The following is a 13,537-nucleotide window of genomic DNA, read 5'->3' as shown; positions in this document are numbered from 1 at the left end:
GTCCTTTGAATACTTTTCTCTATTGTTGAGTGGAGTTTAATAAATGTTTATGTTTGTTTATAAAACTTGACTCAATTATATATTCATTGTTGCTGGACACGTGACAAAATTGGGGGCTTGTCTGGATTGTTCCGATTTTGAGCTTAAGTGCTTGTTTAATTATCCATCTGATTTGGAAAAGGGAAATATCCGATTCTTTTGTTTGATTGGTCTGTGGGTGGTGTTCGGCAGCAATGCATATTGATGAGTTCATGGCATCGCCAGACCCCGAGTTATTAGCAAAGGGGAAAAAGGGTGATGTATCCGAGATTGCTAGAAGGTTGGACCTTAAAGGAATTTCGAAGGTTACAACAAAGCCAGTAATTCAGAGAAAGATCGTGGCATACTATAAAGAGTCGGGTGATTTTGATGAAGAGGTGTTAGATATGCTTCCAATGAGTAATCTAGAGATGCAGTTACATATTGAACAAATAAAGTTAAAGCAATTAGAAGCTGATTTGGAACGAAGTCGGTTACAGGTTGCAAATAAACAGAAGGAATTTGAAGCTAGAGAAGCAGATAAAAAGAAGGAGTTTGAGCTAGCGATGGAGAAATTCAAATCTGAGAATCAGTTCTCTGGTTCTAGGAAACAGTTTGTTGCTAGTAGGGAAGTTATATTGGCTCCTCCATTTAATGAAAAAGAAGTGGACAAATATTACCAACATTTTGAAATTGTTGCTCTGATTTCAGAGTGGCCAAGAGAGAAATGCCCAGAGATGTTACAAAGTGTAATTAAAGGTAAGGCACAACAAGTTTATACAGCTTTAACTGCTGAGCAAGCACTTGATTATGATATTGTGAAGCAGCATATACTGAAAGTGTATGAACTGGCTCCAGAAGCTTATAAAGATACAGAAATTTGAAGAAATCCATGGAAAAAACTTACGTGGAATTTGCCTATGATAAATCTGTGTGTTTTGAGCGATGGGTTTCCTCTAAAAATGTGAATGGGGAGTATAATAAATTAAAAGAGTTGATTTCAATGGAGGAATTTAAAAGGAGCATCCCTGTTGAAGTAAGGACATACTTAAATGAGGGAGACACTGCTACATTGCAGGAGTCTGCCAAATTAGCAGATGAGTATGCTTTAATCGGAGTAAATTTCCTCCGGGTAGAACTTTTAAAAGGAAAAATAGCACACAGAGTCAAGGTAAACCAGAAATTAAATCAGAAGTTAGTGAGAAAGGTAAGGATGAAGGGAAACATGTGAAGAAAAGACATTTTGGTCTTATTTGTAATTATTGTAAGAAACCTGGTCACGTAATAGCTAACTGTTTCCGACTGAAGAAGGAGAAAGAGGCAGTCCCAGATGCTTGTGTACAACATATTGAAACACCTGTCAATCCACAGGGTTCGATAAATATAAATGAAGCTTTGTCAGAGTCTGACCAAGAGGGGATATGATAATTTTATAACCGAAGGATTTGTATCCTTGAAAGAGGGATCCACCCCAGTGCCAATAAAATTCCTTAGGGATACTGGAGCTTCTCAGTCACTTATGTTAGATGGTGTTCTAAAGTTTAGAGATGATTTTGACATTGGTGAGGTAAACTATATATGATGTGTTGGGAGTGGCCTTATGCCTGTACATTTGCATAAAGTAAATTGAAGGTCATGGTTAGTTACAGAATTTATTAAAGTAGGACTACAACCCAGTTTACCCGTGAATGATGTTTCTGTATTGTTAGGAAATGATTCAGCAGATGCACAAGTTTTTCCTGAAGTTCATTTGACAATACAGTCCATCTCTGAGGAACCAAAGATGGATTCTAGCAAGGATTCCTCCAGTGTTGCAACCTGAGCTATGGCTAAAAAGATTGATGTGCAGGATGGGTCTGTAACGCATGACTGTTCAACTCATGATTTGAATCTTGAGGATGTGTCAGAAACTTTCTTACCTTCATTGTTTGATCAGGATTCTTGTAGTAAGTCTAACCATGAAGATTTGTCTCTGTCTCGGAAGGAGATGATAGCAGAACAGAGTAGAGACCCTGAGATTATCAAATTAATAGAACAAGCTCTTCCAGATAGTGAAATTGAGAAGGTGCCAGTAGGATATTATTTTGAGAAGGGAGTATTAATGAGGAAGTGGAGATCACCAACAACTCCTGCAAGTGAGGAATGGAAGGTTTTTCATCAGGTAGTATTTCCTAAAGTTTATCGGAATATGATTTTAAATATGGCTCATAGTATGCCCTTGGGTGGCCATCAAGGTATGAACAAAACTGTGAACAAGGTTTTTAAACATTTTTACTGGCCTGGTTTAAAAAAGATGTGGCGACATTTTGCCAAATGTGTTATATTTGTCAGATTGTGGGTAAACCTAATCAAGTTACTCCAGTGGCCCCACTGCAACCTATTCCCGCATTTGGTGAACTGTTTTCCAAAATTATTATAGATTGTGTAGGCCCATTGACAAAAACCAAAACTGGCCATCAATATTTGTTGACCATCATGTGCACAGCGTCTAGGTTTCCAGAGGCAATACCACTTCGGAATATAATGGGTAAACTGTAATAAAGGATCTTATAAAATTCTTTACTTACTTTGGGTTGCCTAAGGAAATACAATCTGATCAAGGTAATAATTTTATGTCTGGATTGTTCCCGCAGATAGTTTATAAACTGGGAGCAAAACAGATTATCTCGTCTGCAAGCCATGCAGAATAGCAAGGAGCCTTGAAGAGGTTCTATTCCACCTTCAAAACTATGATTAGGACGTATTGTGTGGAAAATGAAAATGAAAATGATTGGGATGAAGGTGTACATTTACTTCTATTTGCAGTATGGGAGTTAGTGCAGGAATCCGTAGGTTTTAGTCCTTTTGAACTTGTGTATGGGCATAGAGTTCGAGGACCTTTGGCCTTGTTAAAAGAACAGTGGATTAATAAAGAGGTACATACTAACTTGCTGGTATATGTTTTAAAATTTAAGGAAAGATTGCATAAAGCTTGTAGCTTAGCTAGGGAAAATTTAAAATCGGCTCAGGAGAAAATGAAAACTTGGTATGATAAGGAAGCTAGAATGAGGTCATTTAAGCCTGGAGATAAGGTGTTGGTTCTTTTCCCTGTGCAAACGAACCCTTTACAAGCTAAGTTTCATGGTCCTTCTGAGGTTATGTCTAAAGTTAATGATGTGGATTATGTGATGAAAACACCAGATCGAAGAAGGCCAACACCGCTTTGTCAATATTATGAGAAACAGTCTGCTACTATGACTGTTGTGGTCAATAATAACGAGTCTGATCCCACTAGGAACTTAATGGATGATTCATCTGAAACTCATTTTAAACCCAATATTATTTCTGCCAGGTTACCAAACTCAACAATTCTTGAAAATATTGATGAGAAATTAGCTCATTTACAGCCAGAGCAGAGGCAGCAGATGAAGCAGTTAATTTTTAAATATAGGGATTTATTTCTAGACATTCCTAAAAGAACCACAGTAGCTTCACATGATGTAGATGTTGGAGATACCAAACCCATAAAGAAACATCCATATTGGATGAACATAGAAAAATGTGAATTTGCTGAACAAGAATTTAAGTATATGTCAGAGAATAATATTATTAGACCTTCTAATTCGAATTGAATTTCACCATGTGTTATGGTGCCTAAGCCAGACAGTAGTATTCGGTTTTGTACTGATTACAGGAAGGTGAATGTTGTGACAAAAACTGATGCATATCCAATCCCTAGAGTGGATGATTGTGTGGATAAAGTGGGAAAAGCAAAGTTCCTTACAAAGATTGATTTGTTAAAACGTTATTGGTGTGTTCCATTGACGGATAGAGGTAGAGAGATTTCTGCATTTGTAACCCCATCTGGGTTATGTGAATATAATTTTCTTCCCTTTGGGATGAAGAATGCACCAGGTACTTTCCAGTGGATGATTAATTCTGTGATTCATGGGTTAAAAGATACAGATGCCTATATTGATAATTTAGTTACAGAAAATGATACTTGGGAAGCACATATTACTGCGGTGGAGAAACTGTTTGAAAGGCTTTCAAAAGCTAACTTAACTATTAACTTAGCTAAAAGTGAATTTGGTCATGCCACTGCGACTTACCTTGGTTATGTTGTGGGTCAAGATAAGTTAGCTCCTGTTCAGGCAAAAGTTCGGGCAATTTTACAGGTACCCACTCCAACTGGTCAAAAGACTCTCAGAAGATTCTTGGGAATGGTAGGATATTACTGTAAATTTTGCTGACATTGCCCTTCCATTAACTAATCTCTTGAAGAAAAGTGAAAGTTTGTTTGGACAGAGCCTTGTCAGGAGGCATTTGATAAATTGAAAACTATGCTATGTCATCAACCTGTTCTCATGTCACCTGACTTATTAAAACCATTTTCATTAGCTGTAGATGCTAGTGATGAAGCTGCAGGAGCAGTGTTACTTCAAAGGGATGAGGGTGATGAGGCTGATCATCCAGTAGCTTACTTTTCTAAGAAATTTAACTTGCATCAAAGAAATTATTCATCCATAGAAAAGAAATTATTATATCTTGTTTTGGCTTTACAACATTTTAATGTGTATGTTGGTACAACTCAGAAACCACTCATAGTTTACACTGATCATAATCCATTAGTGTTTTTGAGTAAGATGAAAAACAAAAATAGGTTACTAAATTGGAGTTTGATGTTACAGGAGTATAATATTTTGATAACTCATATTAAAGGTAAAGATAATGTGATTGCTGACTGTCTATCTAGATGTTGAATGTACAATGTAAATTTTTTTTGATGGAGTGGTATTTTAACATTTGTAACACTCCTACTGTATATTAGTTTGCAAGGTTCTGTATGATAATACTGTGTATATTGTGTATGTTGTAGATTTTATACATTTGTATTTCTTTTTGTAAATAGTTAGTTGTTAAAATGTTGCTCATAAAAGACCAAAATTTTCCCTTTTGGAGGGAGGTGTTACATACCTCGTGGGTATCTTGTGGCTGTCTTCTGAGCATGATGTAATTGAGTATCTTGTGAGTATGATGTAATGGTCTTGTGATGGTGGGGTGATGTAATTTTCCCGCCAGTGTGAGGTCACGTGATGACATGTTCTCAACAGGTATATAACGGGAAACCACTGTTGTTACGCAGTTGATTCGTTGTTTAATTCGTCAGTTACTCCGTTATGCCGCGTATTTGTCTCATGACGCAGTTTCGTTTTAAAGTGGAGCTTTACTTTCTATTGTAAGTCTAGCATTGGAGAGTGAAGACGTTACTAAAGTACAGGAACCTGAACAATTGAGTAAAGTTGGTGTCGTTCGGCGGTTTAATACAGGATCGACCTTATTGAATCTTTGTTCAGAAATAGTGGCCTGATTCTGAAATAACCCCTGTAAGATCAGGAAGTTTCATGCAGTGTTCATTCGCCAGGGAAAAAGGTCAGTTCCTTTAAGCCGTTTTATTTCCAACGTTGTGAATCCTTTGGACAGAATCAGCAGTAATGTCACATCTTCGAAGAAATCCGTTTCCAGAGAAATCCCTCCTTATAGACTGTATAATTCACTTGGACTTTCGAATTTACCATTTTAAGACTGTGTTCGAATTTACCACTTTAAGAACTGTTCCAGAGTTGCCGTATAGCACTTAACTTCCAGTTAAGTTAGTCTTTTGAATACTTTTCGCTATTGTTGAGCAGAATTTAATAAATGTTTATGTTTGTTTATAAAACTTGACTCAATTATATATTCATTGTTGCTGGATACGTGACATTGGCAATGAGAAAGATTATAAAGATAGGGAATGTGAGGATTGTTCTTTCAGAGTTGCAGCCTGCATAATGTTTACTTCTCTAACATAAAGTTTAATGTAACACACAAAATACTGGAGGAACTCAGTAGGTCACACATCATCTACAGAAAGGAATGAACTGTCAATGTTTCGGGCCGAGACTCTTCATCAGGACTCATAAAGGTTTAATGATTCTCTAAGGAAAGTGGATAGCAAGGTGAGAGGCACATATTTCCAAATGGGTGCATTTTAGTGAATTAGAGTTAAAATTTATCCTGAATAGCAGTGAATTATGAGAGGTTGCTCTTTGAAAACAATAACCATTACTATTGTACCTAAACTCCATGAAGTCTAAATGTTCAGCAACATATGTTACTCTGTTTCTTAAACTAATCGCGGTACAACAAGTGGTAAACAATTTTAATTGGTAATTTGAAATACGTGTATTTTTCAACCATAAGCAAAAAAGAAAATAAAATGCTTCTTAATACCAAAGAATAGAACAAGGAAACAAACTTTAAAAAGCAACTTTAAATTTGTAAAATAGGGATGAAAAATACCTAATAAAAGCAAATTACAAAAATGGAAGTGCACAGAACAATACAGCACAGGAACAAGTCTTTTGGCCCACAATGTGATGCTGAGCTAATTAAATTAGTAATCAAATGCTCAGCTAAACTAATTCTTCAGCTGACAAAACGTCCAGATATTTTCCTTTTCTTGTGCATTTATGTGCTTACCAATGAGCTTTTTGAATACTCAATTCCCTCCAGCACCATCCCAAGCAAGGTATTTATTCCAGGCACCCACCACTTTCTGTATATACAAAACACCTTGCTCTGCATATCTCCTTTGAACTTATCCCTCTCACATAAATGAATGCCCTCCGGTATTAGATATTTCAACTCTGGGGAAAAAAGATACTTGCTGTCTGCTCTATGCCTCTCAACCTTACACATCTTTATCCGATCTCCCCACTAAATCATACACACAAAACGCTGGAGGAACTCAACAGGTTGGGCAGCATCTATGAAAATGAATAAACAGTCAACAAACATGCGAAAATCTGCAGAAGCAACATACACAAAATGGAAGAGGTACTCAGCAGGCCAGGTAGTATCAATGGAAAAGAGCGAACAGTCAAAGTTTCAGGTCAAGATTCTTCATCAGGACTAGAAAGGAAGGGGAAAGGCGCCAGTATAGAAAGGTGGGGAGAGAGGAAGGAAGACCAGTTAGAAGGTGATAGGTGAAGCCATGTGGGCACGAAAGGTAAAGGGCTAGAGAAGAAGGAATCTGATAGGAGAAGAGAATGGACCATAGAATAGAGTTTCTCTTGTCTTCACCTACCACCTCATGAGTATCTGCATCTAACACATCATTCTCCACAACTGCTGCCACCTTCAATGGGAACTTGCAACCAAACATATCTCTATCTCCTGTCCCCCACCCCACTCTCTGCTTTCTGCAGGGATCTCTTCCTCTGTGATTCTTGTCCATTCATCACTCCCCACTAATCCCTTTCCTGGCACATATCCCTGCAAATGACAATAATGCTACACCTGTCTATTCACTTCCTCGCTTACTTCCATTCAGAGCCTCAGTCCTTCCAGGTGAAGCAACACTTTACCTGAGAATCTGTTGGGGTCATCTATTGTATCCAGTGCTCCCAATGCAGCCTCTTCTAAATTGGTAAGACCCGATGTAAGATCAGTGACTGCTTTGTCGAGCATCTTTACTCCAACCATGAAAAATGGAATTTCTTGGTAAACAACCATTTTAATTGCTAAGCCCATTCATGTTCCAACATGTTATTACATAGCCTCCTCTTTTGCCATGATGAGGTTACTCTCAGGGTGAAGGAGCAACATTCATAATCCCTCTAGGTAGCCTGATGCCATGAACACTGATTTCTCCTTCTGGCAATTTTCTTCCCACTCCCCCTTCCCTCTTCTTCTATTCCCCACTCTGGCCTCTTATCCTCACCTGTTTATCATCTCCCTTCGGTGCTTTTCCTTCTTCTCCAGTCCTTTACCTTTATCACCCACCTGGCCACACGTTTCAGCTTCTAGCTAGTTCTCCTTCCCCTCCACCATCTTTTTATTCTGGTGTCTTCCTCCTCCTTTTCCAATCCTGATGACGGATCTTGGCCCGACATGTCAACTGTTTATTAATTTCTATAGATGCTGCCTGACCTGCTGAGTTACTCCAGCATTTTGTGCATGTTACTTTGGATTTCCAGCATCTGTAGAGTGTCATGTTTAAGATCTCTCCTGTTCAGCCTTTGGAGCTCCAGAAAAAACCAATCCAAGTTTGACCAACCTCTCCTTTTAGAGGCATTCGCCTCTAATAATCCAGGCAGCATCTTGGTAAAGTTCTTCTGAACACTCAACATTCTTCCTATAATGGGCTGACCAGAACTGAATGCAATACTGCATATGCAGCCTAACTAGTGTTTTACCAAACTGCAACATAATTTCCCAACTGTTGAACTCAATTTCTTGATTAACAAATGCAAGCATGCCACATGCTGCCTTTACCATTCCATCTACCCATGTAGCCACTTTCAGCGAGAAAGTTAATGAAGTCAATGATCTGAAATAAAGCTTGCAAAGGGTCTGAAATATATTTTCAGATATGGCATTGCAACTAGAAGATTTATATATTTAAAATTCATTTAAATGTTTTTAATAAAGTACACTTAAATGAAAAACAGTCAAGAAGCAAAAGTAAAATGCTATTTAACTTGCAGAGTAATATTATGTTTGATAAAGAATAAATGTTTGTGTGGCGAAGGATGCTATGCAATTTGCATAATTAACAAAATATATCATCCAAGTATTAAAAGTTAGGTATTTTTTTCATGGCTATTTCAAATGAAGGACAAGACAAAAATTCGATTCACCTTATGACCAAGCCAAGTTCCATGATGCCCCTCGACTGGTAATCGTTCAGCATCTCCGGTCAAATCAGTCAGAGCATCCTGTCAGCAGAATTAGATCACTTCAGAACAGATGTAAACCTCAGAATTCCAGACTGAAGTCATTACACCATGCAAAAGCAGAGTAACATTTTGAAATTAACAACTAGTCTTTGCTTACTTTTTTCTCTTCCTTTATTTGTTTCTTTCCCTTTACTTCCTTGGTTTTTGTTATGAGGTTTAGGTATATCGCAATTCCTTCACCCAAATAATCAACTTATTTGGTTACAATCAACTTTGATTCTCTTCTCAAGTGAATAGATGAAATGGTGTAAGGAGGGTGGACATTGGGGTTGTTACATACAGCAAAATATATTTCTTAATACATTTGTGACATAACCATCTCTGCATAAACATTGTACTTTACAAAAGATTGCAATGAGAATGTTAACACATTTTGTTTTAAATTGTTTGCATATATTCATTAGTTTCCTGAGCTTACCTGGCTACACACAAGTGTGGACAAACAGCTGTATGTAGAAATGTGTGTATACATATCAGGTCACATATGTGGCAGTAAAAGCCTGTCAGGCTGTTATTTCTGAGTAGTATGTTGTCTGGAAAATGTTATTTTCATGTATCTAACTTACAAGCATGTAACTCAGTATTCCTGTTTAGGTTATACAAAAGTGTGTTTTCTTCTGCACCTCTCAATGCATTTTAAGTTGTGTAACAGAATGCATTTGTATATCTAGGATGGGAGCTTTTATGTACTTCCCAACTGTATGCTTGTGTCTGGGCAAACACTGTAAAAATAAAAGTCTCAAAATGTATAAATATGAAATATTTTGGTGCAAGTGATCCTTTCATATGATAATAAATTATTTAAGTATTAAAAGTTAGAAGATAACTATTCTTATGCTGCTGAAGAATTACATGAGAACCTAGGCTTTCTGAGTAGCTCAATCTTAGTCATTAACTGAAAACTTAGAATACCTATGATACCTACAAATAAGAAACTTTTTAAGGTCTCAAATATGTACATTTCCTAAAAGTCCTGATAAGAATCTACTAGATGTAATTTTTAATTTGAAACCTTTTTATAATGGATCTATATTTAATATTTATAATATGTTGCTGGAAATGAGAAGTGTTCCTTTAGATAAAATTAAAAACCTTTGGGAACAAGACTTACAGACTTCAATTTCTGAGGAAACTTTTAAATTGGTTAACACTTTATCGTTATGCGCTCACCACTCTCTCCTACAATTTAAAGTGGTCCATAGGGCCCATATAACCAAGGATAAGTTGCCTCACTTTTATTTGGATATATCTCTTTATTGTGATAAATGTAATAATGGGAGATGCTTCACTCATTCATATGTTTTGGACATGCCTGAGTCTTGAAAAATATTGGAAAGAAGTATTTCAAACCTTCTCGGTACTTTTTAAAGTAAATTTTAAGCCTAATCCTTTGACTGCTTTATTTGGTATTGTTGGAGGAAAGGATATTATTTTGGAGAAATCTGATTTGCTCATTTTGGCTTTTAGTTCTCTGATGGCTAGGAGGGCGCTCTTGCTTAAGTGGAAAGATGTGGTCCCACCCACTCACGTTCAATGGCTGCGTGATGTGGTGTCATGTTTAAATTTAGAGAAGATTCGGTGTTTAATTTCTGAATCTAATCAAGACTTTCAAACATGGTGGGGACCTTTTTCGAACTATTTTCAAAACTTTTGATTTGCCATTAAAGCACAGATGATGGCTAATAATATACTTTTTTTTCTTTTTTCTTTACTAATCAGCTTCGGTTTTGGTAGTGGGTTAGATCTTTTTTTCCATATAATAAATTTACTATATTTCAATATTTTGAATTAATCAATTTGTATGAATATAGAGTAAGGAGTTTATATGTGTGATTCAGTATAATGTATTTAATATATTTCTTTTTTCTTGAACTCTGTATCCTCCTATGTAGAAGATTAATAAAAATATTGAAGAAAGAAAGAATACCTATAATTCCTCACCTTAGGTGAAAGGGTCCCCCGAATACTAATCACCACCTTTTTCTTCATATGATCTACAGCAACAAAGAATGGTGTCTCAAACACCTAAAGAGAATAAAATTAATATGCTACCAATGAACCATTTTGTCATAAAGTGAAAATGAAAGAAATTAAGAGATTTCCCTAAAAACTCCTAGATGAGTACAAAAAAACTAGTTAATATTTTGTACATCGAATGACTTTTAAGGTGTGATTTACTTATTCATTCCTTGAAGTTAATCTCCTTCAGAAATAGGAGTAAAGCTTTTTTGTAGTAAACTACTTCAGTTACAAGGTATTTGTTTGTCTGAAATATATAAGACGTCCTTCCTAAGTTTCAAATAAGTCATCCTACACATTTTTCAACCTACATCATTATTATATTAAAATGAAGGGCCTTCATGGAGGGTCCTACTCTAATTCTGGTTTTCAATTTACCATCATACCTTGTCTGAATCACATTTACAGAAACAAGCACAGCTACAAAGCCTAGAGCACATGATTCTGATACTTCAGGGCAGCATCAAAGTCTTGCATTATCACAAATGGCTATCTTTTGGATCAGACATTAAATATCTCTGCTGATGTAAATATTATAGACCTCATGACATTAGAGCTTTTGAGTTCTTCTGGTATCATGGCCTGTTTCTACTGTAACAGCACCAAAATTAAGCTCGCTGATGATTTATTTGATTGCTGTTTGTTTTACCATCTTCTTAAGCCCATTACCCCCTCCTGGGGCACAGCTCACCAGAGTCCTCTTTTCTGGGCTAATAGAAGGTTGATTCGCCCTGTGGCTTCTGCTTTCACCCAATGACTTTATACACCTTCTGGGTGAAGATCCTTCCTCTCCCATAGATGAGGTCTTTGGGGCTTTTATTTGTGTGTCTGTAACTCGGGTTTTTTACAGGATTGGGTTGCTAATCTCAGGCTGAATTGTTTTACCATGCTGTGTACAAATTAGCTGCCATATCTGTGAACATAACAAAAGAAGTTCACAGATAAAGAAGTGATTTCCTGAAGATGTGCATGTGTCATATATAAGCAACTTCCTGCTTTACTTTCTAAGGCCTCAGCCTTCCATATTTCTCATATTTAGGAATCACCTTTTCTTTTCCAGATATAAATTCAAACATGATTAAATAATTAAAACTTGTTCTACAGTTTGCCTTCACTTTTTGTCTCTTCAATTTTTCTGGTACATTGCTCTATAGACCTTACACCATTTTTAATCAATAAGATAAAAAAAATTTGAATGTGATTTTGGACCCAATTTTTTTTTTTCCATTTGTATTTTGGTGAGTTGAACATGGGCTGGAAAAAGATGTCAGGATATCTAGGTTTTCTACTTGAAACGATATTACACCTAGATACAGTACAACTCCGATAATCTGGTAAACTCGGGATTTTGGTGCTGGACTAGCAGATTTTCCAGACTTTTGGATGTAGTTTCTACTAATATTCATCACATTTCAAATCACTGTACTATAAATATGGTAAACTGACCCCTTTGTAAAATATTAAGAGTTATAAACAGCAGAAAATAGAGCATCCATTATTTATTAATATGAAAATGCTATGATTTGAAGAATAATAAAATAGAAATTCAATAGATGAACATATAACAATACCATGCTGATCAAGAGTATTTGGATGAGTAGTACTATGACTTTCCACTGTAATGTATGATTAAGAGACAAGTGTTCAAACTTCAAGTGACAACCAAGAATTGTGATCAAATAAAATCTCATATACAAAATATATCTGACCCACTAATGTCCTTTCAGGTTGGAAACCTGCTTTTCTTAACCAGCCCTTTCTTTTGTCGTTAAGTAATTATCTCTTACGGCCTCTCCATAACTGCCTTTGAACTGCAAAGTTCAGTAAGAATGAGATTTCATTCCCTGAAGGACATTACTAAACCAGATGGATTTTTGTAACAATCTGTTCATTTTGCAGCTATAATTATTGATTCTGGCTTACTGCCTTAAATTCCAGATTTTAGTTTGATTATTGCAATTTAAATTCTGTAGTTGTAGAGAGAGATTAAAATGTATATTTCTGGATCAGTGGTCCAGTACTCCAGCTTCTAGTCCAGTAACTTAAAAATTACACTACCCTGCCCATTACTGTACATACATCACTCCAAGCCTATAATAATTTGGTTGATTGCTCTCTGACTTAGGGTACGTCCACACTACGCCGGATAATTTTGAAAACGAAGCTTTTTCTCTTCGTTTTGACCCTCCGTCCACATTGAAATGGCGTTTTCATCCCCCAGAAACGGAGCTTTTCTAAAACACTCTCCAGAGTGTGCAAATTTAAAAACGATTGTTGCATGTTGTAGTGTAGACGGGGTAAATGGAGAGATTTAAAAATGCTGTCATGACAACACCACAACAACAATGCTTTTCTGCTTATTTCGCTGTTGTTGCTGGTACTCTAGTTTTTGACCAATGGAAACAGCACAATGCCGCCGCGGAAACCTAAATATTATACTGTTTCCTCTTTGCTTGTTTTCTGTAGATGTGTCTGCGCATGCCCAGTAGGAGTAGATTCGCCCAAATATCCGTTTTAATGTTGACAGAGATATTTTGAAAAACGCCTAGTGTGGACGCCTGTCTTTTTCACTTGAAACTGGCGTTTTCAAAATTATTTGGTCTAGTGTGGACATAGCCTTAGTGAAGCAAGCCACAGTACGTAAACTAAGAGTTGGCTAATTAAAGCTGGGCTCGACATCCTATAAATGGAATACAAAGGATACAATGACAGCTATAAATGGAAAAAATGCTTAAAAG

General features: G+C 36.5%; 1 protein-coding gene across 2 annotated transcripts in view; it reads right to left on the bottom strand.

Moving 5' to 3' along the window:
• Positions 1 to 13,537, bottom strand: part of dagla (diacylglycerol lipase, alpha) — a 309,507-nt gene that overhangs the window by 74,238 nt on the left and 221,732 nt on the right. For both annotated transcript variants that reach the window (XM_072272422.1, XM_072272424.1), the window contains 2 exons: positions 10,722 to 10,805; positions 8,682 to 8,759 (listed from right to left, as the gene is read on the bottom strand). In XM_072272422.1, coding sequence (XP_072128523.1) covers positions 8,682 to 8,759; positions 10,722 to 10,805 — 162 coding nt within the window. The remainder of the gene's footprint in view (positions 1 to 8,681; positions 8,760 to 10,721; positions 10,806 to 13,537) is intronic.

The sequence above is a fragment of the Mobula birostris genome, chromosome 11, assembly GCF_030028105.1.
Source record: "Mobula birostris isolate sMobBir1 chromosome 11, sMobBir1.hap1, whole genome shotgun sequence".
NCBI lineage: Eukaryota > Metazoa > Chordata > Chondrichthyes > Myliobatiformes > Myliobatidae > Mobula > Mobula birostris.
This window is presented reverse-complemented; position numbering and strand designations above follow the sequence as displayed.